Source organism: Numida meleagris, chromosome 2 (assembly GCF_002078875.1).
Source record: "Numida meleagris isolate 19003 breed g44 Domestic line chromosome 2, NumMel1.0, whole genome shotgun sequence".
NCBI lineage: Eukaryota > Metazoa > Chordata > Aves > Galliformes > Numididae > Numida > Numida meleagris.
In genome coordinates, this window is record NC_034410.1 from 143,625,710 (window position 1) to 143,644,980 (window position 19,271).

The 19,271-nt window shown below is 43.9% G+C and overlaps 2 protein-coding genes across 4 annotated transcripts in view; one reads left to right on the forward strand and one right to left on the reverse strand.

The window, feature by feature from the left end:
• Window positions 1-8,479, reverse strand: part of TRAPPC9 (trafficking protein particle complex 9) — a 472,762-nt gene extending 464,283 nt beyond the window's left edge. For 2 of the 3 annotated variants that reach the window (XM_021387135.1, XM_021387133.1), the window contains exons 1-3: window positions 8,379-8,479; window positions 6,783-7,383; window positions 172-317 (exon numbers count right to left, since the gene is read on the reverse strand). In XM_021387135.1, the coding sequence (XP_021242810.1) occupies window positions 172-317; window positions 6,783-7,366 (730 nt within the window). In that variant the 5' untranslated portion in view covers window positions 7,367-7,383; window positions 8,379-8,479. Of the gene's footprint in view, window positions 1-171; window positions 318-6,782; window positions 7,384-8,199; window positions 8,352-8,378 lie in introns of those variants that run through there. The other variant, XM_021387134.1, reaches the window with a different exon arrangement.
• CHRAC1 (chromatin accessibility complex 1) lies at window positions 13,687-17,162 on the forward strand. Its single transcript, XM_021387142.1, has 3 exons — window positions 13,687-13,875; window positions 14,057-14,183; window positions 16,116-17,162. The coding sequence occupies exons 1-3, from the start codon at window positions 13,702-13,704 to the stop codon at window positions 16,259-16,261; spliced, it is 447 nt and encodes a 148-aa protein (XP_021242817.1). The 5' UTR covers window positions 13,687-13,701; the 3' UTR covers window positions 16,262-17,162.

Sequence of the window (19,271 nt, forward strand, 5' to 3'; positions counted from 1 at the left end):
TTTTTTAATTAACTATCATTTTATTTTGACTTAATTTTTAGTCACACTCAATATTCAGATATTGGCTATCTAAATTGTTCCTACTTTTAATAATAGAGAAGAAATAGAGAAGTTCTGTTTCCCTAATTTTAGCAGCTAATGACATTTCATAAAATAATCAATTAAACCTACCTCCGAGCCACAGGAAGTCATTTACAGACCGCAGAAGTTCCACCGCCATGTGATAGTGCACCAAGGAATCTTGTAACATCCCGGCTTGTAAGCACAGGTCACCAACATGTTTCCGCATCCGGCCCTGACAACGCTTCTTATAGTGCCTGCAAAATAAAAGACACAATATGAAGTTATTTCTGAGGTAATAAACACCTACGGTCAATTTTCTTTCCTCTTTAATAACAGATGGATATTATTGTACTCTGCTTGTCTGAGCAAACATCCAGGATGAATTCTAAGCAACATGATATGCAAAAGTAAAAGAACCGGTATTTGGAGGAGATATGGAAAAGAACACGGCATCACGTATTTTGGCTACATAGCATTTATATGGATATAGTTGGATAAAGTTAAAAGGCTGTCCTTCAGAGCCCTTCAACAGCCTTGCCTACATCTGTAAAGAAACACTTATCTTTTTAGAAATGTTATGCTTCATGAAAAAAGAACACGTTAAAGCAATGATTAAGTCTTCTTTTCCTTTCCATTTTTATCCTATTCCACATGTGACAGACTCAGCATAACCACTACTACTTCAGGCAAGGACTGACAGGTTTCTCTTGTTACTCTTTTTTCATTTGTTCCAATAAAATCTGAACCAGCATCAGCAATACAATTTCCTTCTTTTCCCAAACAAAATAGTTTTACACTTTGTAGAACTAGAGAAGCAATGGGGACACAAATCAATGCAATAAAGACACAAACCTTACTACTTTATTAACGTTGTTTAATAAGTTGCAGTCAAAGAAATGTAACAGATGCTTCCAAAGCATCTCAAGATTTAGGACAGGAGAGAAGAGCCATCACTCAGAGCAATGCTACTCTCTCTCGAGTCCATCAGCAATCCTTCAGGTCTCCCTTCAGCATTTGTATTCCCTAGCAAGAATATCCTTGCTCTACCTCACAGCCTTTCTTAGGGAAGAACTAAACTTCAGCCCAGTTAACCTACTCATTTATCCACATCTCTCTAACAGTGTATCCTTACTGCTTTCCAAGTATATGAAAATAGAAATACATGCATATATATGACATACAATTTTATGTTCCAAAATTCATATCAAGAAAAAAAGCCTTTTTTTTTTTTTTTTGGACAGTAGACTGAAACACAAGGAAGACATGTGAGAATGAAGTTTTAATTGAAAGAATTGCTGTAGGTGTCAACGTGGGCTTCCAAAAATACAAAGGACCACGTCAGACTGACTGTCATGGGTTTGTGTTTTCAGCTTGTATCAGCTCTACCTGTACTTTTATCATTACCTAGCATATTTGAACCTAATTCAGCAACTTAAAGAACAGGTAACATGCATTTTATGAGACACTGAACTTTTACATCCCAAAGTAAGACCTGATTACCTGGAGAAATGTCATGATTATGTAATTAAAGGGAACTTGAGGTGGTGGTTTTCTTCAGTGAAGTACTTCCCAGAACTGGGAAGGAAACAGTTCCCTGCTAATTCCTTTCAAATATGCTAACACCTCAATTTTTTTCACCCTACGTTTTCAAGTAATCTGTAGATTTATGGACAAACTGCATTTCTTACTCTCTCAAAACTGTAGTTTTAATGGTTTTTTTCCAGATTAATACATTGAGCTTACGAGTCATACAGCAAAAGCAAAAGGGATAGTGCCAGGCAACTGAGTCTGAATTTAACACTCAAACCATTTCAGCAACACTGCCTCACCAACAGCCTAAGCACTATCCAGTTTTGCCAAAAATTTATGCATGTACTCACTCATCACAGTAAAACTTGGACGTCAGTAAGCTCTGCTCATTCAAAATATTTCTCTTTTAGCAACTATTCCTGTTTATAAACAAAAAGATAAACTTATTCCTGATGAAGAAATTTACTTCTAATTATTCAAAGACCAAATTCACTCAACATACATTTAAGCTCTTACGTATTACGCCAATAAATGATTTACTTCTTATGATCCCTGCAAGTATTCATTATCCTCCTAGAAAACACCTTCTCATGAATTACAGAGAAAGTCTGCATTGTACAGATTATAAACTGCGTCTCAGTTTAGCTCTCACAATGTAACTCGAGCAATTCCAACTATTTTTCAGTTAGTGCAATCGTGTCCAAAAAAGATAAAAGGGGAAGATTTCAATAAAGCTAAACCCACTCTTCACAGACAGAAAAACTCAACTCAGTTGGTATCTGGGAAGCTTGCTTCAAAAAAAATCTCACGTCTACAACATCAGGTCATTAAAAGCATGAAGAAGTGATGGAGAGTTTCTTTAATCAATATGGACAGGCATATTTATCTCAGCATCAAATTACAAAATGATTACCCACTGCTTCACAGCTTTACCTGAAGGAGCAGGCCACAAAGCTGAAAGCGAGATGCTTATAGATATCCTCCCTCTAGTTTCATTTTGATTAAAACACTGGTTAATTGTTTTGGTTCTCTACCACTTAGCTCTATTTGATGAGGGGAAGTTCACACACAGTAATGGCTCCTTTTTCTCCATCAGGTCCTCGTCATACCCCACTGCTAAGAGCTGTTTCTCTTTTGTCAAGAAGATCATTTAAGACAGAGTCTTTGCAAAGCCACATCTCACACAACGACAACACTCAAAGCCTTTCCAGAGTGCACGATGCACTCCAAACTATCCTCACAGAAAGTCATGCCCTACGGTATAGGACCACACATGGAAAATATCAGCAATCCAAACCCGCCTTCAGCACCTGTAAATACAGCTGACTACAAAAGGAATTTTCAATCTTACTCTCTGAAGTAGCTTGGTTGTGTTCATCTGGTACTTAACACACGCTTTACTCTTCAAAATAACAGCGACCATCACCACCAGCAGTAACCATGACTGCTGCCTGAAAGTGGAGGACCATGAACCTGGCCTGGGAACCAGAAAGCACTTCTCATTTACATTTCTACTGCATTTGCAATATGGGATATATGTTTTCCCCCTTCCTCCCCATTCTAGGATGCCAGGATAATTTTCATAGAAAAACTGGACTAACTGTATTATATTTCAAGACAGTTTATTTTCACTACAAACCATCCAGTAACGAGTTTGAAGGACTTTCTGAATCCTCAATATTTCAAAATGGCTAAATTGAAAAACAAGAAACATGCAAAATGAATTTGCAAAATTCATGCAGAATGCTTCAACGAAAATTTCCATCCAATTCCGCCAACTCCAATTAGCATGCAGAACTACAGACATCACCAATCATAACATTATTCCCACTTAAAATACAGCAGCATTTCATCAATTGCCAGAAAGTCTGAATTTGGAAACCAAACACAGGCAGCAACAGCTTCATGGTTTTGGAGTTTAATAAGTAAAGCAAATTCCAGAGGCTAGCAGCCGCCTAAGCATACTATGTGTGCCCTACAAAAAAAAAAAAAAAAACAGCATTGCTACCAAATATAATTGCCAAGTGCGCCATAAAGGGTCAACAACAATAGTAAGGCTCCAGGCAGCAATTATTTGTGTGTGTACTGAAAAACAAATAGAAAAAGCGACACTAAACTATGCAATGAAGGCAGAGTGGAAAGGCAGTGTATGGAAGGAAGCTAACTATTTTCAAACGTACGCAATCACAGCCTACCTTTTTAGACCCAACAACAAACTCACAGGGCAGTATGAGAGAAGAAGGAAAAGAAAGGAACAAAACAAAAATTAGAAAGACAGAACAGAAATAAAATAAACAGCCACATACACATACTGAGATATCACAGAGTCTGACAGGTCAGTAAACAAATCCCATCCGCACAGTATAGAGAAACACACATCCAGTAATAGAGCCCTACCTTCTCACCACTCAATAGTATTAAAGGGATCCCTTACCAGCATTAAAAAGAAAGATCCTAAAACAAAGTGATGTAAAAAACATCTCTCTTCAAAGACTTCTTAGGACTTAATCCCACTATTTTCCATATAAACTATTTTCTACCAGCTAAAAAAAAAACAAACCCTATTCTTTTCAAATCACGCTGTGTTTTTTCTGTGTTTTACTGCGACAGTACAAAGTCTGGGAATGCTGTCTCCTCTGCTTATTACACAAGCGCCTTGCAGAAGACAAACATCAGCTCCACGGTAAATTGCTGAAGAAAAGTCTATTCTGAGAGATTTTAAAAGTTGGGTAGTTTTAATTAGTCTTCAAAACATGTGATCATAAATATGTAACTTCTTAACATATTTGCTCTCTCAATGTACATGAACCCCCTTCATTAGCCAAACATTACAGCTGCACCCTGGATCTAATGAGACCTTTGCTACACACCATGAAATATAGATTTAGAAGTTACAGGAAAATTCATGCTTATTTTAAATAAGTAGATATCTGCAACTGCAGCAGCAAAGACGTGGTGTCTGCTATAAGCTAACTCTTACGCTTTTAATGCGGAATATTTGTGCTTTTCTCTTTTAAGCAGCTGCACACCCACGGGTAGGTCAGGATACATTAGAGGTATAGAAAAAAGGAGAGGGGGAGGGAGAGAATGCAAAGAAGAGGGCAATCTTTACTTTAACCCTCTAGAAATTCCCACCTATTCAAAAAAAAAAAAAGCTGTCTCATTTGCTTGTTTATTTTCATATGCAGTCCAGGCATTTAGACAACCTTTACCCCTCACTGAACAGACTTACACAGCGTAGCATCTTGCAGAGACACAAACTGGACTCAGCTGAAGGAGGTCCTTCCTAACCCTGCACCTCCGTATTTCCACTTACTGCAATACGTTCCCCTTAATTAGGGAACCAGTTGCTGCTAAACGGAATGTGTTACAATTACAACATTTCATTTCAACCCAAGTAACAAGATAATAAGTATCCTAGCATTTCACATCTAAAGACTTAGGCTGGAAGGTTTAAGTTAGTTCAACCCAGTTCACCTCCTGAATTTCCTCTAGGTCGAACACAGAAGCTAGAATACATTGTGCAATGTGAAAGGCACCTGTGCAGAGATGCTCGTGTATACTACGCACATATTTACTTCTCTCTCAGCGAAGGACAACTCTTTCAGCTCTTAAAACAGATGTAGAAATTCCACAACTGAACAAAAGCTAAAAATACTCTTTCAAAGCAAAGAAAAAGGTTTAGAATATTTATTTTCTCTAAACAGTTACATACACCAAGCACTTAATTAAAGTAAATCCATTGATTTAGACTTAATGAAAAACTATTTAGAAGACATAATCATCAATCAACATAACTAATTCTGAGACTACGGCAAAGGCTTTTGGCAAACTGGAAACACGAAATCTTGGTCATTAAGTTATTACGTTCACTCAAAATGCATCCTGAGTCATGAAAGACAAGATTCTAAAAGGGTTCACCTAGTCTACAAAATGATGCTGCCTACAGAGAGCACAAAAAACAGTAACAACAACTGATAATGCCAATGAAAGTTGAGTATTGCATATTACGAAGATATTCTTTACTGTCAGGGTGGTGGGACGCTGGAACAGGTTGCCCAGAGAGGCTGTGAATATCCCCTTCCCTGGAAGCATTCAAGGCCAGGCTGGATGGGGCTTTCAGCAACCTGCTCTAGAGGGAGGTGTCCCTGCCCATAGCAGGGGGTTGGAACTAGATGATCTTAAAGGTCCCTTCCAACCCAAACCATTCTGTGATCCCCTCTGTCCAATCCTTCATCTTAAATCAGTGTATCGAATTGTTACTCTCATACTAATTTCTTAACTTAGTTGTTACCCTTCATACTCCCTTCCAACCCAAACCATTCTATGATTCTCACTAATCAGACTGCCCACAGAGTAGCTAGTATAGGGGACAACGTGGCTAGTAAGTCAGAGCTCGTTCAGCTGTGTGCCAGCAAAGAGGCCCTGGAGCAAAGGAGAAAGGTGCTGCTGGCCCTTCAAGATGGATGTGGAAGGTAATATCTTCATGCATGCTATGCATTCTGATACATTCTGACTTCCACACTTCTGTCTTCTCTGAGATCAAAGGAAGAAAGATGGTTGCTTCCATCCTTTGGATTTGACTTCAAGTAGTGGAGCCAAACAAACTTAGCACCTGCCTACAGCCACAAACATTAGTTCCCAATACCAGAACTATGTAATGCACAGATCTGAAAGTTGAATGAGCACATGATTAAGGGAAGATGTGATGGGAGGAGAAAAAAAAAAAAAAAAAACTAACACAGACAAAACCAAGGGGTACAACTGTGAGAAGAACGATAGCAAAACATGATGGGTCAAAACTACCAAATAATTAAATAAAAATGAATGACAGGGAAAAGATGCTGAACTTAAGAAACCAAAATAAAAAGATATAAAATTATTTTAATTGATGTACATTGAATTTCTTTAATAACGTTTTATATCTACAAACCCTTTGAATTCTTCCTCAGAAATTCTCATTACAGTGGAATCTGTCAAACCTCTCCTGTGACATCCTCCTACCATTTGGCTAGCCTCATAAATTAAATATTCAAATGCATATACAAACTCAAAATATCAAATTAAGTCAGATCACAAAAACTGAATTCTCTTAAACACAGCAGATGCACACAAGAAGATAAGGGCACAACATTTACTGTGGCAAAGTACATTTTGTCTTTTCTAGCAGGCTTGTTCTAGCTGCTTACCTACTGTCTGTGTCCAGCCCTACAAAATCCTTCTTCTCGAAAGGAACGCAGAGCAGCGGGATCTTGTCTCCAGACTTATCAGTGGCTCTGTCAAGCCGCTTAGACTCCAACACAATGAAGAGGGATTCGATGAAATCTTCTATTCTCTTCTCCACGGTTTCACATTCATCATAACTGGGGTAAAACGCCACATCTGTACGGGGCTGCTCTGCAATCTCTCCTTGAAGTCCGAAGACAAACAGCCGGGAATCATAGAGCGTAGAGCCATACATTTCCTTCTGAAGATGGAATTTTTCAAACGTCTGAGGCCAGTCCTTGGCAGAAGAACAGTCTGTTATTGTTATCAGCCCCACAACTTTGCGGTGCGTCTGAAAATCCCCCCACTCGTTGTTCTCTGGGGGATAATGGTGCCTATAGCGGATGTACAGCACGCGCTGAGAGTCGCGCACATTGACTTGGCTCACGGCTGAAATCCGCTTGTAGATCCTAAAAAAGCTTTCTTCTGGTACAATGCCGATGGGCTGGACCACAACCAGGAGAGTCTGATGATCCTCAGCGCACTGCATGTAGTCAGGAACACTCATTTTGCACCAACTGCAGACTAGTAAGAGATAAATGTGTATTATTTAACACTCAGAAGCACACACAGCTGCTGAATCAAGTCAGGACTTTATCACAAAATCATAGAATCGTTTGAATTGGAAGGGGACCTTTAAAGGTCATCTGGTCCAACTCCCCTGCAATGAACAAGGACATCTAAAGCTACATCAGGTTGCTCAGACCTCCATTCAGCCCAGATGCGATCCCAAACTCTATATACTATGCGCTGCTTTAAACTGCCTCCAAAAAACACCTGTACATTTGCTTTTTTTCAACCAGATCATTTCACACAGGTGCAAGCGATGTAAGTCAATGCAGCACACAAGGCAGCACCCTACTAACAGGGCCATGGAGAAAATGCTGAACTCTCAGCACAGGCTTCCCTGAGCCTCAGGCTTTGCAGTCGGTCTCCACAACGCACCCTGGGGCAGTACAGGACCCCGTGCACAGCGCAGTGTGAACTACCAGCAAAGAGAACGGCCAAACTTCACACAGCCATCACTGCTTTCCTAAGGACCACGAAAATCAGGTCCAAAGTACTCACTACTGAGAATTAAGTGGTTATTCCCTCAAAGTTCAGCAGGAAGACCACGCAAATAGTTTGGATTTCAATATCTGGGATTCCTTCCCCCCTCATTTAATCCGAACTGCATTTCTGTGGCTGTCCCTTACAGACGGGCACAGCCCGAGCCCTGTGCTGCTCCGTGACCCCCGAACCACGGGGATCTGCCGGCTCCAGAGTTGCACCCACCACCAGGAACAAGCAGCACAGCTTTCAGCTGGCACCGCACGAACAAGGAAAGAGGATCGAACCCACTTTGACATCAAAAAGAAGGCGTTTCGCTGGGCGCCCGGCCGCTTCCCACCCCGCACCCGGTAAGGAAAGGGGCTGAGGGGCAGCGTGAGGTGAAGGGGGATGTCTCAGGGGTTGGTGAGGGGAGAGAAGCGCGGCCGCCGCAGGGTCCCGCGCTGAGGGGAGCGGAGAGGCGCACTCACAGCCGGGACGGGAGCCGCCCCCTCCTGCTGCTGCCGGACGCGCGGGGCGGGCGGCGGCGGAACTGACGGCAATGGGCGCCCGCAGGGCGGCGCATGCGCGGGGCGGGAGCGCTGTGGTGGACGGGCTTTGCGCCGCGTTCGCCTCTTGTGAGGGGGCGGGCGGGACTGGGAAGATTGGCTGAGAAGATGGAAAATCCTCGAAGGGGTATTCGTTAAAGTGTATGCGCGGTCGTTCAAATGAACGCACGTCGCCTGGCAGGTGAATCCCAACTGCTCGTATCTTTCCTTGCTGTGTAAGTGAAGATTACAGAGGCTCTCAGTCTTACTGGTGGAAAAGAGCAACCCTCATATTTCCTGGTCCTGAAGTTAGTAATAATGAATAAAAATCCTGGAGTCTCTGGGAAGCATGAGCCTTACGTGAGAACTAAGGTACTTTTCTAGTTGAGGCATCCTAGCTACCATTCTCAGAATGACATTCCCCAGCGTTTGCCCAAATCACACTTGAGATCAGGCAGAATTCAAATGAAATAATAAAGGTAGTGAGGCACTGGCAGAGGCTGCCCAGTGAGGTGGTGGGTGCTCCATCCCTGGAGATGTTCGGGGTCAGGCTGGACAGGGCTCTGAGCACCCTGATCTAGCTGTAGGTGTCCCTGATCAGGACTGATTCTCAAAGTTGTCCATTCTTCACTCGAGGTGACAGGACATCCCTGCCACTGCAGGCCCCAGAAAGCATCCATGCTTCTCCAGACTGAAGGTGGTGCCAAGCCTCTGTATTTACATCCCTTCTCCTCTGAGACCCATTACCCTTTGAGACTGCACCCTGAGGTATTTCATGTAACCAAGAACCTTGATGATCAATTCAGAATCATAGAATCATTAAGTTTCGAAACGATCACTAAGATCATCTAGTCCAACCATCAGCCCATCACCACTATGCCCACTAAACCACGTCACTCATGCCACACTACTCTTTTCTTATATTGAGGGGCCCAAAACTGAACAGAGTATTCGAGGTGCGGCCTCACTAGTGCCAAGTACAGAAGGATGATCACCTCCCTGCTCCTGCTGGCTGCACTATTTCTTATACAAGCCAGGATGCCGTTGGCTCTCTTGGCCACCTGGGAATGCTGCTGGCTCATGTTCAGCTGGCTGTCAACTAACACCCCCAGGTCCTTTTCCTCCACTCTTCCTAACTATGATATTAAATTATGAGAGGGTCTAAATAACTCAATTTATTAACTTTATGACATGGTCTGAGAAAGCATTCATTGTTGATATTCTTTATGCAGGCAGCCCAAAGACCATTGTAGTCTCATTTACTGACAATTAATGGGAGTGGGGCAGTCTTCCCAAAAAGAAGACTGGAGAAAATGACTTGCATTAACAGTTCCTTTAGAAAGTTTAAGTCTTTAAATTTCCTAAAGCGTACAATTTTAAAATTAGTTTCTACATCTACACAAACCTCCCAGGGATATAAAAATTAAGAGCTTTGAGCTGATAATTAATAGTGAGATCCCTCAAAGCTCACAATAAGGAGACCTTGTTACAAGTGCATTGCTGGGGAAAGATTACAGAATCTGGGAAGGGTCACCTGGAGCACAAACTTATCTCCAACACACAAATATTAAATTTTTAATGTAGATAAATGAATGCTCTTAACCCCTTTTAGGAGATTAATTATTTTATTAACTTGGTAAGGACATATTTCTCCATGATGTGTCACAAGTCTCAGTGAAGAAGAAATGGAGCTGTCAGCTGGATGTGTATATGTACGATGCACGGTATTTACTAGCTTTACAGATACATTACAGATGAAAACACAAGGGACACACTGCAAACTTACTTGCACATCACTGATGTACTGGCTATGAGGAGAGACAGAAATCAACACTCAGCAACCATACTCTGCTTCTGTAAGTTTCACCTCGTATATAAATATAAACATACGTATATATCTGCTTACTGAACATTGGGAATGAACATCTCTTATAGTCTTTTCCTCACTTCAGTAGTTTGTTCCTACTCCATAGTGACAAAGGAGAGCAGACACACATTCACAGCTGACACCAGCTTGTCCAGCATGCTATTTCTCCCCATAGAAGACAAGCCTGCCACCACTCTATTCCCCATGGAGCAGTTTGGCCCAAGTATTTATCCATTTATCAAGACAGATCATCAAACAAACCATCTTTTTGTTGTCTGGATGTCACGAGAAAGGAAAATTGCATGATCTGTTCTTGCAGGGACTCCCCTACACCTCTATTACTCAGCCAAAACAGAGTAAGTAAAAGAAGCCTTCAGCCTCAGTTTCCAAATCCTTGGACATGGGAGAGTTTTCAGCCTCTGTCTCAAATTTTCCAGTGCAGGTGCTTGTTGGAATAGAAAGAGGCATGTGACTTAAAGGTAGTGGCACTCTCAGCACAAGAATTTCAATAGGATTAACAGTTATTTGGAGGTTGTGGACAAGCAGTTTCATTTAGATGTCTTCCTTTAATTGGTGTAAATTGCTTCAATGTGAATTTAGAGATGGTAGAGATTTTCAAATTGAGCAGTTCTGTGGATTTCAGGCAGAATGTGAAGCTAGGAAGCTGCACACACCTTTGGAGAGGGAAGACAGGTGTGTTCAAACTTGGCTAAACTTAGGTATAAGGGATGTACAAGAGAGCATTTTTAAATACAGAAAATAACTTTTTTCTGTCACAGAATTTTGCCAAGAATGTCACTAGAAGCATTTCTCACAGAGAAATGATTGTTACATTCATTTCTCCAATATTGATGTGACGATTAATTGGGTGGCAAATGCCCACATTGTATTTGGTTATGACATCAGTGGTACAAAAGCACACTAAAGATTTGGTCTCATTAATATAGCCAATGGTCATTAGTTATGACTCTAGTCTGTAGCGTTGGCTGGAAGGGGGTTTTGGGAACACTTTTTGACATAGTTGGACTCAATGATATCCTTGTGGGTCCCTTCCAACTCAAAATAGTCTATTGTTCTAGTTCAGCTCAGCTGCGTTTTGTTGTTTCACTTCTTCCGTATGAGACAAAAAAAAAAAAGCAATGACAGCTTGTATCAATTAAGACAGTTATTACTGTCTTAATTAATTTGTGTAAATTGGAATAGTTAATATTTTATTGTTTCTAGGAGATAATTGGATTGTGACTCTGTAAACACAACAGTCTAGAGCTTTGACATTGCCATTAGGCTACTCAGTCTCCAGAGATCCTCCAGCACGAGTTAATTCCAAGTGGTGGAGAAACTCTGAAGAGAAGTTGCTTAAATGTGTAAATCTCACTGTTATAGTAATGTCAACTATTTCCACAAGGTGTCACAAGACTACAAGGATCAAACGAACTGAGCCTGATCGATACACATACAGCATCATTGTTCATAACACTTCACTTCGGATATAATCTACAAAGTGGTTTCACCAGTGTTGTAATCTCAAATGAATTATGCAGTCCAAGAGGTTTTGATTGTCAGTACTTAACTGTAAAAGTTGTATCCAAATGCAATGATGTTGGACCTAAAGCCAGTGAACATATACTGCTGTGCTGTACCATCCCTGTACTAAGGTGTTGACATCTACTGAAGGTGCCATCTTCCCTTAATAATCGGGTATCATCTGTATTAAAGACTTATCCTTACGCACTTGCCAAATTCTGTATCAGCTTCTAATATCGTGTTAACAAATTCCTTGTATTTTCTGTTACAGGAATGTCCCTTTCTGCCCTGAATTCCAAGTGATTATTATTGTACATGATTGCAAAAGCTTCCATTCTCCCCTCTAATGCTAAATAGTGATCAAATCAGCAGTCTCGGTAGATTTCTCCAATACAAATGAAAAGCACGCTGTTTGTAAAGCACACAGTAAACTCCTGATTAAAGCCATTAGTGAGTGCTGAACTCCTGGTGGGTGTATAGCAGCTCTTAGCAGATAGGCACACACCAACTCCTGGCTCTAATGGTACTGGAATCAAATCATAAATTCATAGAATCATTAAGAGCAGAAAAGACAACTAAGACCAAGTCCAACCATCAGCCCATCACATCCATGCCTAACATCTCTAACCAAGGCCCTCAGTGCCACATCTCCACATTTCTTGAGCATCTTCACAGACAGTGACTTCACCACTTCTCTGGGCAGTCTGTTCCATTGCTTGACCACTCTTTCAGAGAAGAAATTCCTCCTAGTATCTAACCTGAACCTAGTATCTAACCTGAACCTATCTGGCACAACTTAAAGCCATAATCCTTCATCCTGTCACTAGCTACCCTGGAGAAGAGGAGCATTGCATGGGGTTGTTGTGACACAGTACTGGGCCCTTGGTCTTGTTAAAGCTCATACAGCTGGCCTCAGCTGATCAATCCAGCCTGTCCAGATCCCTGTGTAGGGCCTTGCTACCCCTGGCAGATCAACACTTCCTCCCAACTTGGTGTCATCTGCAGATGTACTGAGGGTGCACTCAGTCCTCTCATCTATGTTATCAATAAAGATATTAAATGTGGCTGGCCCCAGCACAGACCCCTTGGGAACACCAGTTGTGACCGGTCGCCAGCTGGATTTAACCCCATTCACCATCACACTGGGCTGGGCCATGCAGCCGTATTTTACCCAGCAAGCTGCGTACCCATCCAAGCCACAGCCCACAGCTTCTCCAGAACACGGTGGGAGAGTGTCCCAGGCTTTTCTGAAGCACAGGCAGATCGCATCCACAGCCATTTCCCATACACCAGCGGTCACCTGGCCAGCCCCACGCTGCCTTCAGCTGAACGCAGAGCGTAGGTGCTACGTATGCAGGGAATGCATTAATAAAGTCCCCACCGCCGTCATTTGTTCATAGTTTACTCGTGCTCTCCACACCCAACACGCCTCTAAGTGCCAGGATCACCAGGCAGCGTTCCCTGTTGCTGGACTACAGCAGCTAAAGAGGTGTTTAGCAAACCCTAATTACACTTTACACTCATGACCCCGTAGCCGCTGGCCTCTACTTGGATTATATTTAGGAAGAGCCTAATTGCCATTAAAAACAGGTTCCCAGCGCTCAGTTGCCAGCCCTGGGACGACACCCGCGCGGAGGGGCTGCGCGCTGGGTCGCGTTCCAGCCCGGAGCGAGGGAGCACATCCCGCCGCGCCGCCGGGCGCTGCGCGGTGCACCACGGGGCTCGTAGTCCTCCCGCCGCTCGGTCAGCGCGCGGCCTCACGGGAGCTGTAGTCCCGCCGCCTCCGCTCGCCGGCGGCGCGCGGGGTCCCTCTGGCGGCCGCGGACTACAGCTCCCAGGGGGCCGCGCAGCGGCGGCCGCCCGCGTCTCGCCGGGATGAGGGGTGAAAGGCCGGGGCCGCTCCGGGGGGGCAAAATGGCGGCGAGGTTGAGCGGCGGAGAGAACCGGCTGGTGTCACTGCCCCTCTCGCGCATCCGCGTCATCATGAAGAGCTCGCCGGAGGTGTCCAGCATCAACCAGGACGCGCTCTTCCTCACCGCTAAGGCCACGGTAGCGTCTCCCGCCTTCTCTCCCCTCTGGGCCGGGCGGGCTCTCGGTAGCGCCTCTTCGCTCAGTGCCACCGCGTCCAGCGCCTTGTATACGTGCAGTTAAATGTGCTACATGTGTCTTTAATTGGAGATCAAATTGGCAGCTGTATATCCGAATCAATATTATGTGCTTTAAATTTCAGGAGCTTTTCGTTCAGTATTTGGCTTCGTACTCCTACAAACACGGCAGAGGCAAGGAGAAGAATGCTCTCACGTACAGCGACCTGTCCCACACTGCAGAAGAGTGTGAAACCTTTCAGTTCCTTGCAGGTATCCATAGAGCAGTGGTAATCCTGTGTGTAATTTTGAAGTTTTGATTTTGTTGAATTGTTTTGTGAGGGCGCAGACCAGTTCTCCTGCTGGTCATTATTCTCCTGGTATATATATATATATGGAAAAAAAATCATATAGCTAAAGGCTTAATGACAGGGTTGGGGATGGTCAGGCTGAACTGTGGCCCTGAAAAGTTCAGCGGTGCTCCCCTTTATTCAGCATGCTAGTGTCTTCTTTGTCAGCATACTAAATCCAGGCTCCCTGTGAAGAGGTCAGGGTGGTGAGACAGTGGAACTGGTTGCCCAGTGAGGTTGTGGATGCTCCCTCCCTGGAAGCATTCAAGGCCAGGCTGGATGGGGCTTTCAGCAACCTGGTCTAGAGAGAGGTGTCTCTGCCTGTAGTAGGGGGGTTGGAACTAGATGATCTTCAAGGTCCCTTCCAACCCAAACCATTCTGTGATTCATTTAACATTCTGCTGTTGCGAAGCTTTTCTTTGTTATCAGCTAGGAAAAGTCATGACCATGTAAATAAAAAGGAGCGAACTTCTCAGGATTCACACATATGTTTGAGTGACAGCACAGAAGGTCTTGTTCACCATGTGGATGTCAATCTGCCACACTTAGCTACTCTTTCACTCCTCCTCCTGCGCTCATCTCTGCTAGGCACCCTTATATATCCATGTAAAAAGACATGGTGCCGTTGGAGCAGCTCCAGAGGAGGGCCACAAAGATGGTCAAAGGGCTGGAGCACCTCTCTTATGAAGAAAGGTTGAGGGAATTGGGCTTGTTTAGCTTGGAAAAGAAAAGCATCTAGAGAGACCTCATTGCAGCCTTTCAGTACTTGAGGGGAGTTTATAAGCAGGAGGGAGACTGACTTTTTTACATGATCTGATAGCGATAGAACAAGGGGGAATGGTTTTAAACTAAAAGAGGGGAGATTTAAATTAGATGTTAGGTGGAATTTTTTACTCAGAGGGCGGTGAGGCACAGGAACAGGTTGCCCAGAGAAGTTGTGGATGCCCCATCCCTGGAGGTGTTTTAGGCCAGGTTGGATGGGGCCCTGTGCAGCCTGATCTGGTGGGTGACAGCCCTGCCCACGGCAGGGGGTTTGGAGCTAAGGTCTCTTCCAACCCAAGCCATTCTGTGATTCACATCAAACTCATAAGCTACATTACTGAAAACACTTATTTGTGGACAGGGATTTCTTTGGTGTTGCAAAACTACCAGGGTAATTAGTGCTCAACATATCGCTGTAAGCGTTTCTGACATGCCAACAACTCCATTTAAAAGCTTTCAGCCTGTAAAACAAGACCTAAAAAAAGATGTGACAAATTATGTGGCTCAAAAATCACGCATTTAAATCTGCAAGTCCTGTTTCTAAAAAGGCATCATATGCATCATATGGTTCCTCTCCCTCTTTTAATTTGCACATTTACATATGTTCACACACGTGCACACACACCTTTCACTTGTACTTGGAATGTATTGGTAATGCTTCGCTCAGAAAGGGCACTGACATAGGATACAGGTAGAGAATGAGGTTTTTGTAGCCAGCTCTTTCTCACTGTGCCTTGTTTTGCCTTGTCTCATGGCCATCATTACTGCCCTGCATGAGTATCTTAGCTGAACACAGAAGTCAGGTAAGACAGCTGTCCTACTGAATCTGTCAAAGGCTGTTGAGTAATTGAGCATTCAATTGAACATCAAACAGATAACGATACTTGTAATTAAAAAAAAGAAAAGGAATTATCCACTTATGATACATCTGTATGTCAGACTAACTCAATTGGTTATTAGCTAAGATAATGTTGGTTAGTGGCATTCAGTCCCTTCCAACCCCTGCGATTCTGTGATTCTGTATGAATGCAACATTATGAATGAGGCAATGGAAGTACTTAAAGTGACTAAAAGAAGCAATTCTCCCTTCCAGATATCTTGCCAAAGAAAATCCTAGCTAGCAAATACCTAAAAATGCTTGAAAAAGAGAAGCGAGATGGAGAACTGGGGGAATGTGACGAAGAGGACGATGATGACGAGGATGATGATGAAGCTGTGGATGAAGCTGTTGGATCTTAAGGCTGGTGGAGAGCTACTTCATAGCTGATCCATTTTCTGTTGTATAAAGGATGTTATTTTTGTGACTGAGAATCCAGATGCTGGATGTATTTATACACTGAGCCATCTGCTTTTGCTTTAAGAAGTTTAAAAATTGAACTGTGTACTTTCTGGAGAATGGAATTCTTCCCTCAGAAACGTGGTGGCAAGAGAAGCACTAATGTAAATGTGACAGCACAACTTGCTCAGATTATTGAAAATGACTTCTTCAGACAATCGTTATCCAAACGTACAATTCCTTTCAGGCAGCTCTCGGTCCAAAAGCTCTTTCACTCATTACAAGGGAGCCCTTCCCCAGTTTGTGTTTCTCAGGTGAGGGGAGGTTTTCTACACAGGATCTGCTACCCCTGGTCTTCTCTTGCTTGGGGAGCCACTAAGTGATGAAATCCTTCCCAGTTTTCTGGAACACTGGCAGGGCGTTAGCAGTGGACCAAGCCCATTTGTAAAAAGCGTTCTGTTTCAGTGTTGTTTTGCTTTAAAAAAAAAAAGAAAAGCAATTGCTGTAATGCAGCCTAAACTGGCACATCCGCACAGAAACTGAGCAGAAGATGAGAGCCATTCCAACAGCAAATGTGTTTCGGCAGCCGTGCTGGTAAGAAGTAGATGTGATAGATAATAATGTAAATACGTACGAGAACCTTGCTTCAGTTCTCTCCGCCTGCGGTTTGCCCGTGGCGTTCCAACACAACGCGTGTTGTTTGAAGTCTGTTCAGTGTGCATTGTTGAGAATGAGCACCCCTTTACCACTCGAGTGATAGAGCTGCGTAGCTGAATGTTTTGTTTGTTTGTTACTATAAAAACAACTGTCCTGTGTACAACTTTATGTGCAACTTTTTACAATAAATATTTTTAGGAAAAAGTGGCGGAAGTGCAGAAACTTCCTACAGTTTTTTTTCCAGCTTCAGCTTACCACAGAACAAAACTGTATTGTATCAGGAACCCTGCTATGTGGTGTTTTACCCCTTGAGAAATTCCCAAGTGGGGATGCAGAACTGTGCTGTTGTTGAAAGGGTTGAGGTTTTTAATTATTGAGTGCATGGAGAGCTGTGGGAAACTGACAGTTGAGCACTGAGGGTTTGGGGTGGGAGAGGTCGCCTGCGGTAAGAGAGGTAAATTATGAACAGTGTTTTTCTCAGCGCTTGGTGTATGTAATGCTGGCCCACTCTGGGGGAATAAAAGGAGCCTCTTTCACCCTAGAGGAAAGTTGAATGGTAAGCCTGTAGCATAAACAAGGTATTGGGCAACAAGGGAAAACAGCGGGGCACTCCAACACCACTGTCCACCACACCTGTTGTGTGGAAGGGCGACAACAGCCCGATTCCAGAGCAGTCACCTGTTGGTGAAGTCACTGCTGCAATACCTGACCCACAGGTAGGTAGGTCGTGACCAAAGAATCAAAAATCTAAAACAGCCCCCAACAAAGGTGTCATTACGCTGAGCACACGTACCTCGAGGGCAAGTGTGCTTAGTTACTGTTCAGCTTCGTTTTAGAATGGCATTTTCCATCACCAGTTCTTTGGAGCTGACCCAGTTATCCGTCATGCCTCTCTCATCAGCCAGTTGCAGTGCCATGCATGGGTTGTAAAGGACAGTAGCAGTTTCTTGCCAAAAGCTGCCATTGTGAGCCTGGGGAGGAGGCTCAGCGTGGTCAGCCACCAGCTCCAGGTTACAAAGCGACGTGCACACACTGGCACAGCAGGAGTAGTGGCACCTTGGGACTGAAGGAAAACAAACTGAGGACACGTTAGATCGTGGCCAGTTGCGTGAGGGTCACTTTGGTGAGACCTGAAGTGGGAAATTCTGCCACAGAAGTAAGAGGCCCCTCTCCAGTGCTTGCTCAGTACCAGTATTATTTGCTGCTGAAGGCCGTTAGCCACAGACCTGGGCTACGGTCACACCTGGGCAGAGGTGCCCCCGGCCACAGGTGCTCCACACCAGCCCCTTCTATACCTCATTGTCCTGAGAACCACTTTCATTTGTAACTGATGGGAACGCGGCCTTGCTGCCTCAGACCTGTAGCCCAAGCCTGAGGCGGCCCGAACTGCTTGGGAACAGCTGGCAATGAAGCCTTAAGCAGTTCCACTACCACGACTTGGCTTGATGCAGCCTCTTCCTGCCTCCACAGAAGGAACACGCTCCTCCATGACACCGCTACACTACTCCTTTAGGTGCTACAAGGCTGTGACCAAGGCCCTCAGAGCCATTTCTATCCCTGTCTACTATGGGAAAGGTCACGATAAAATGGCTGAAGCTCAACAAGATGAGTCGCCCTGAACAGGCTCTCATTAGGAGATGCACTGCTTTTCTTCTCGTTTTTCCAAGAATTGGTTCTGAAAGTTTGCAGCTGTTGGAATGCTTCTGCCCAGCAGGGAAGGCAGCTGCAAGGCAGGAAGCTGACAGTGCTTCTCAGGGCATCTTGGCCTCTTTGAAGCGTTCAGAAATTTTGGACAGCAGAACACATGCCAGGGGATGGAAGCTTTCCAGAACGAGCGCTATTACATCCATATTTTTGTTTTCCTTCCTACAGTACTAGCACGCAAGATCCTCCCCAGCACACCCAGGCTGCTCAAAGGCAGTGAAGCTCCCATCCTCCTCAGCTTGCAAAAATGCCGTAAGGACTGTGGTTACCAATTATAAATCACTGTATTTCATCCCTCTCAGAAGTTTCCTGTGGGCCGATGAACAAGCTCTGGCAATGAGCAAGGCCCCAAGAACCTGAACACCCTTCTGGATTAATTCAACCAGAGACCTCGATGGGGACTTCAGAGAGCTGCCAGTTTGCCACAACCAGCTGCAGCCTCCCATCTGCCCAAGCTCGTTGCCATTCCCTAGGAGTCTTGCTTGATGCAGCGCAAGCTTGTGTCTGCATCAAAGTAGCATTTCAAAACCAAGGGAAATACAGAGTTCTGCCTGAAACGGGAGGAACAGTTGGATTTCCTATTATGAATAAAATGAGTCTGCCCGCAGGACT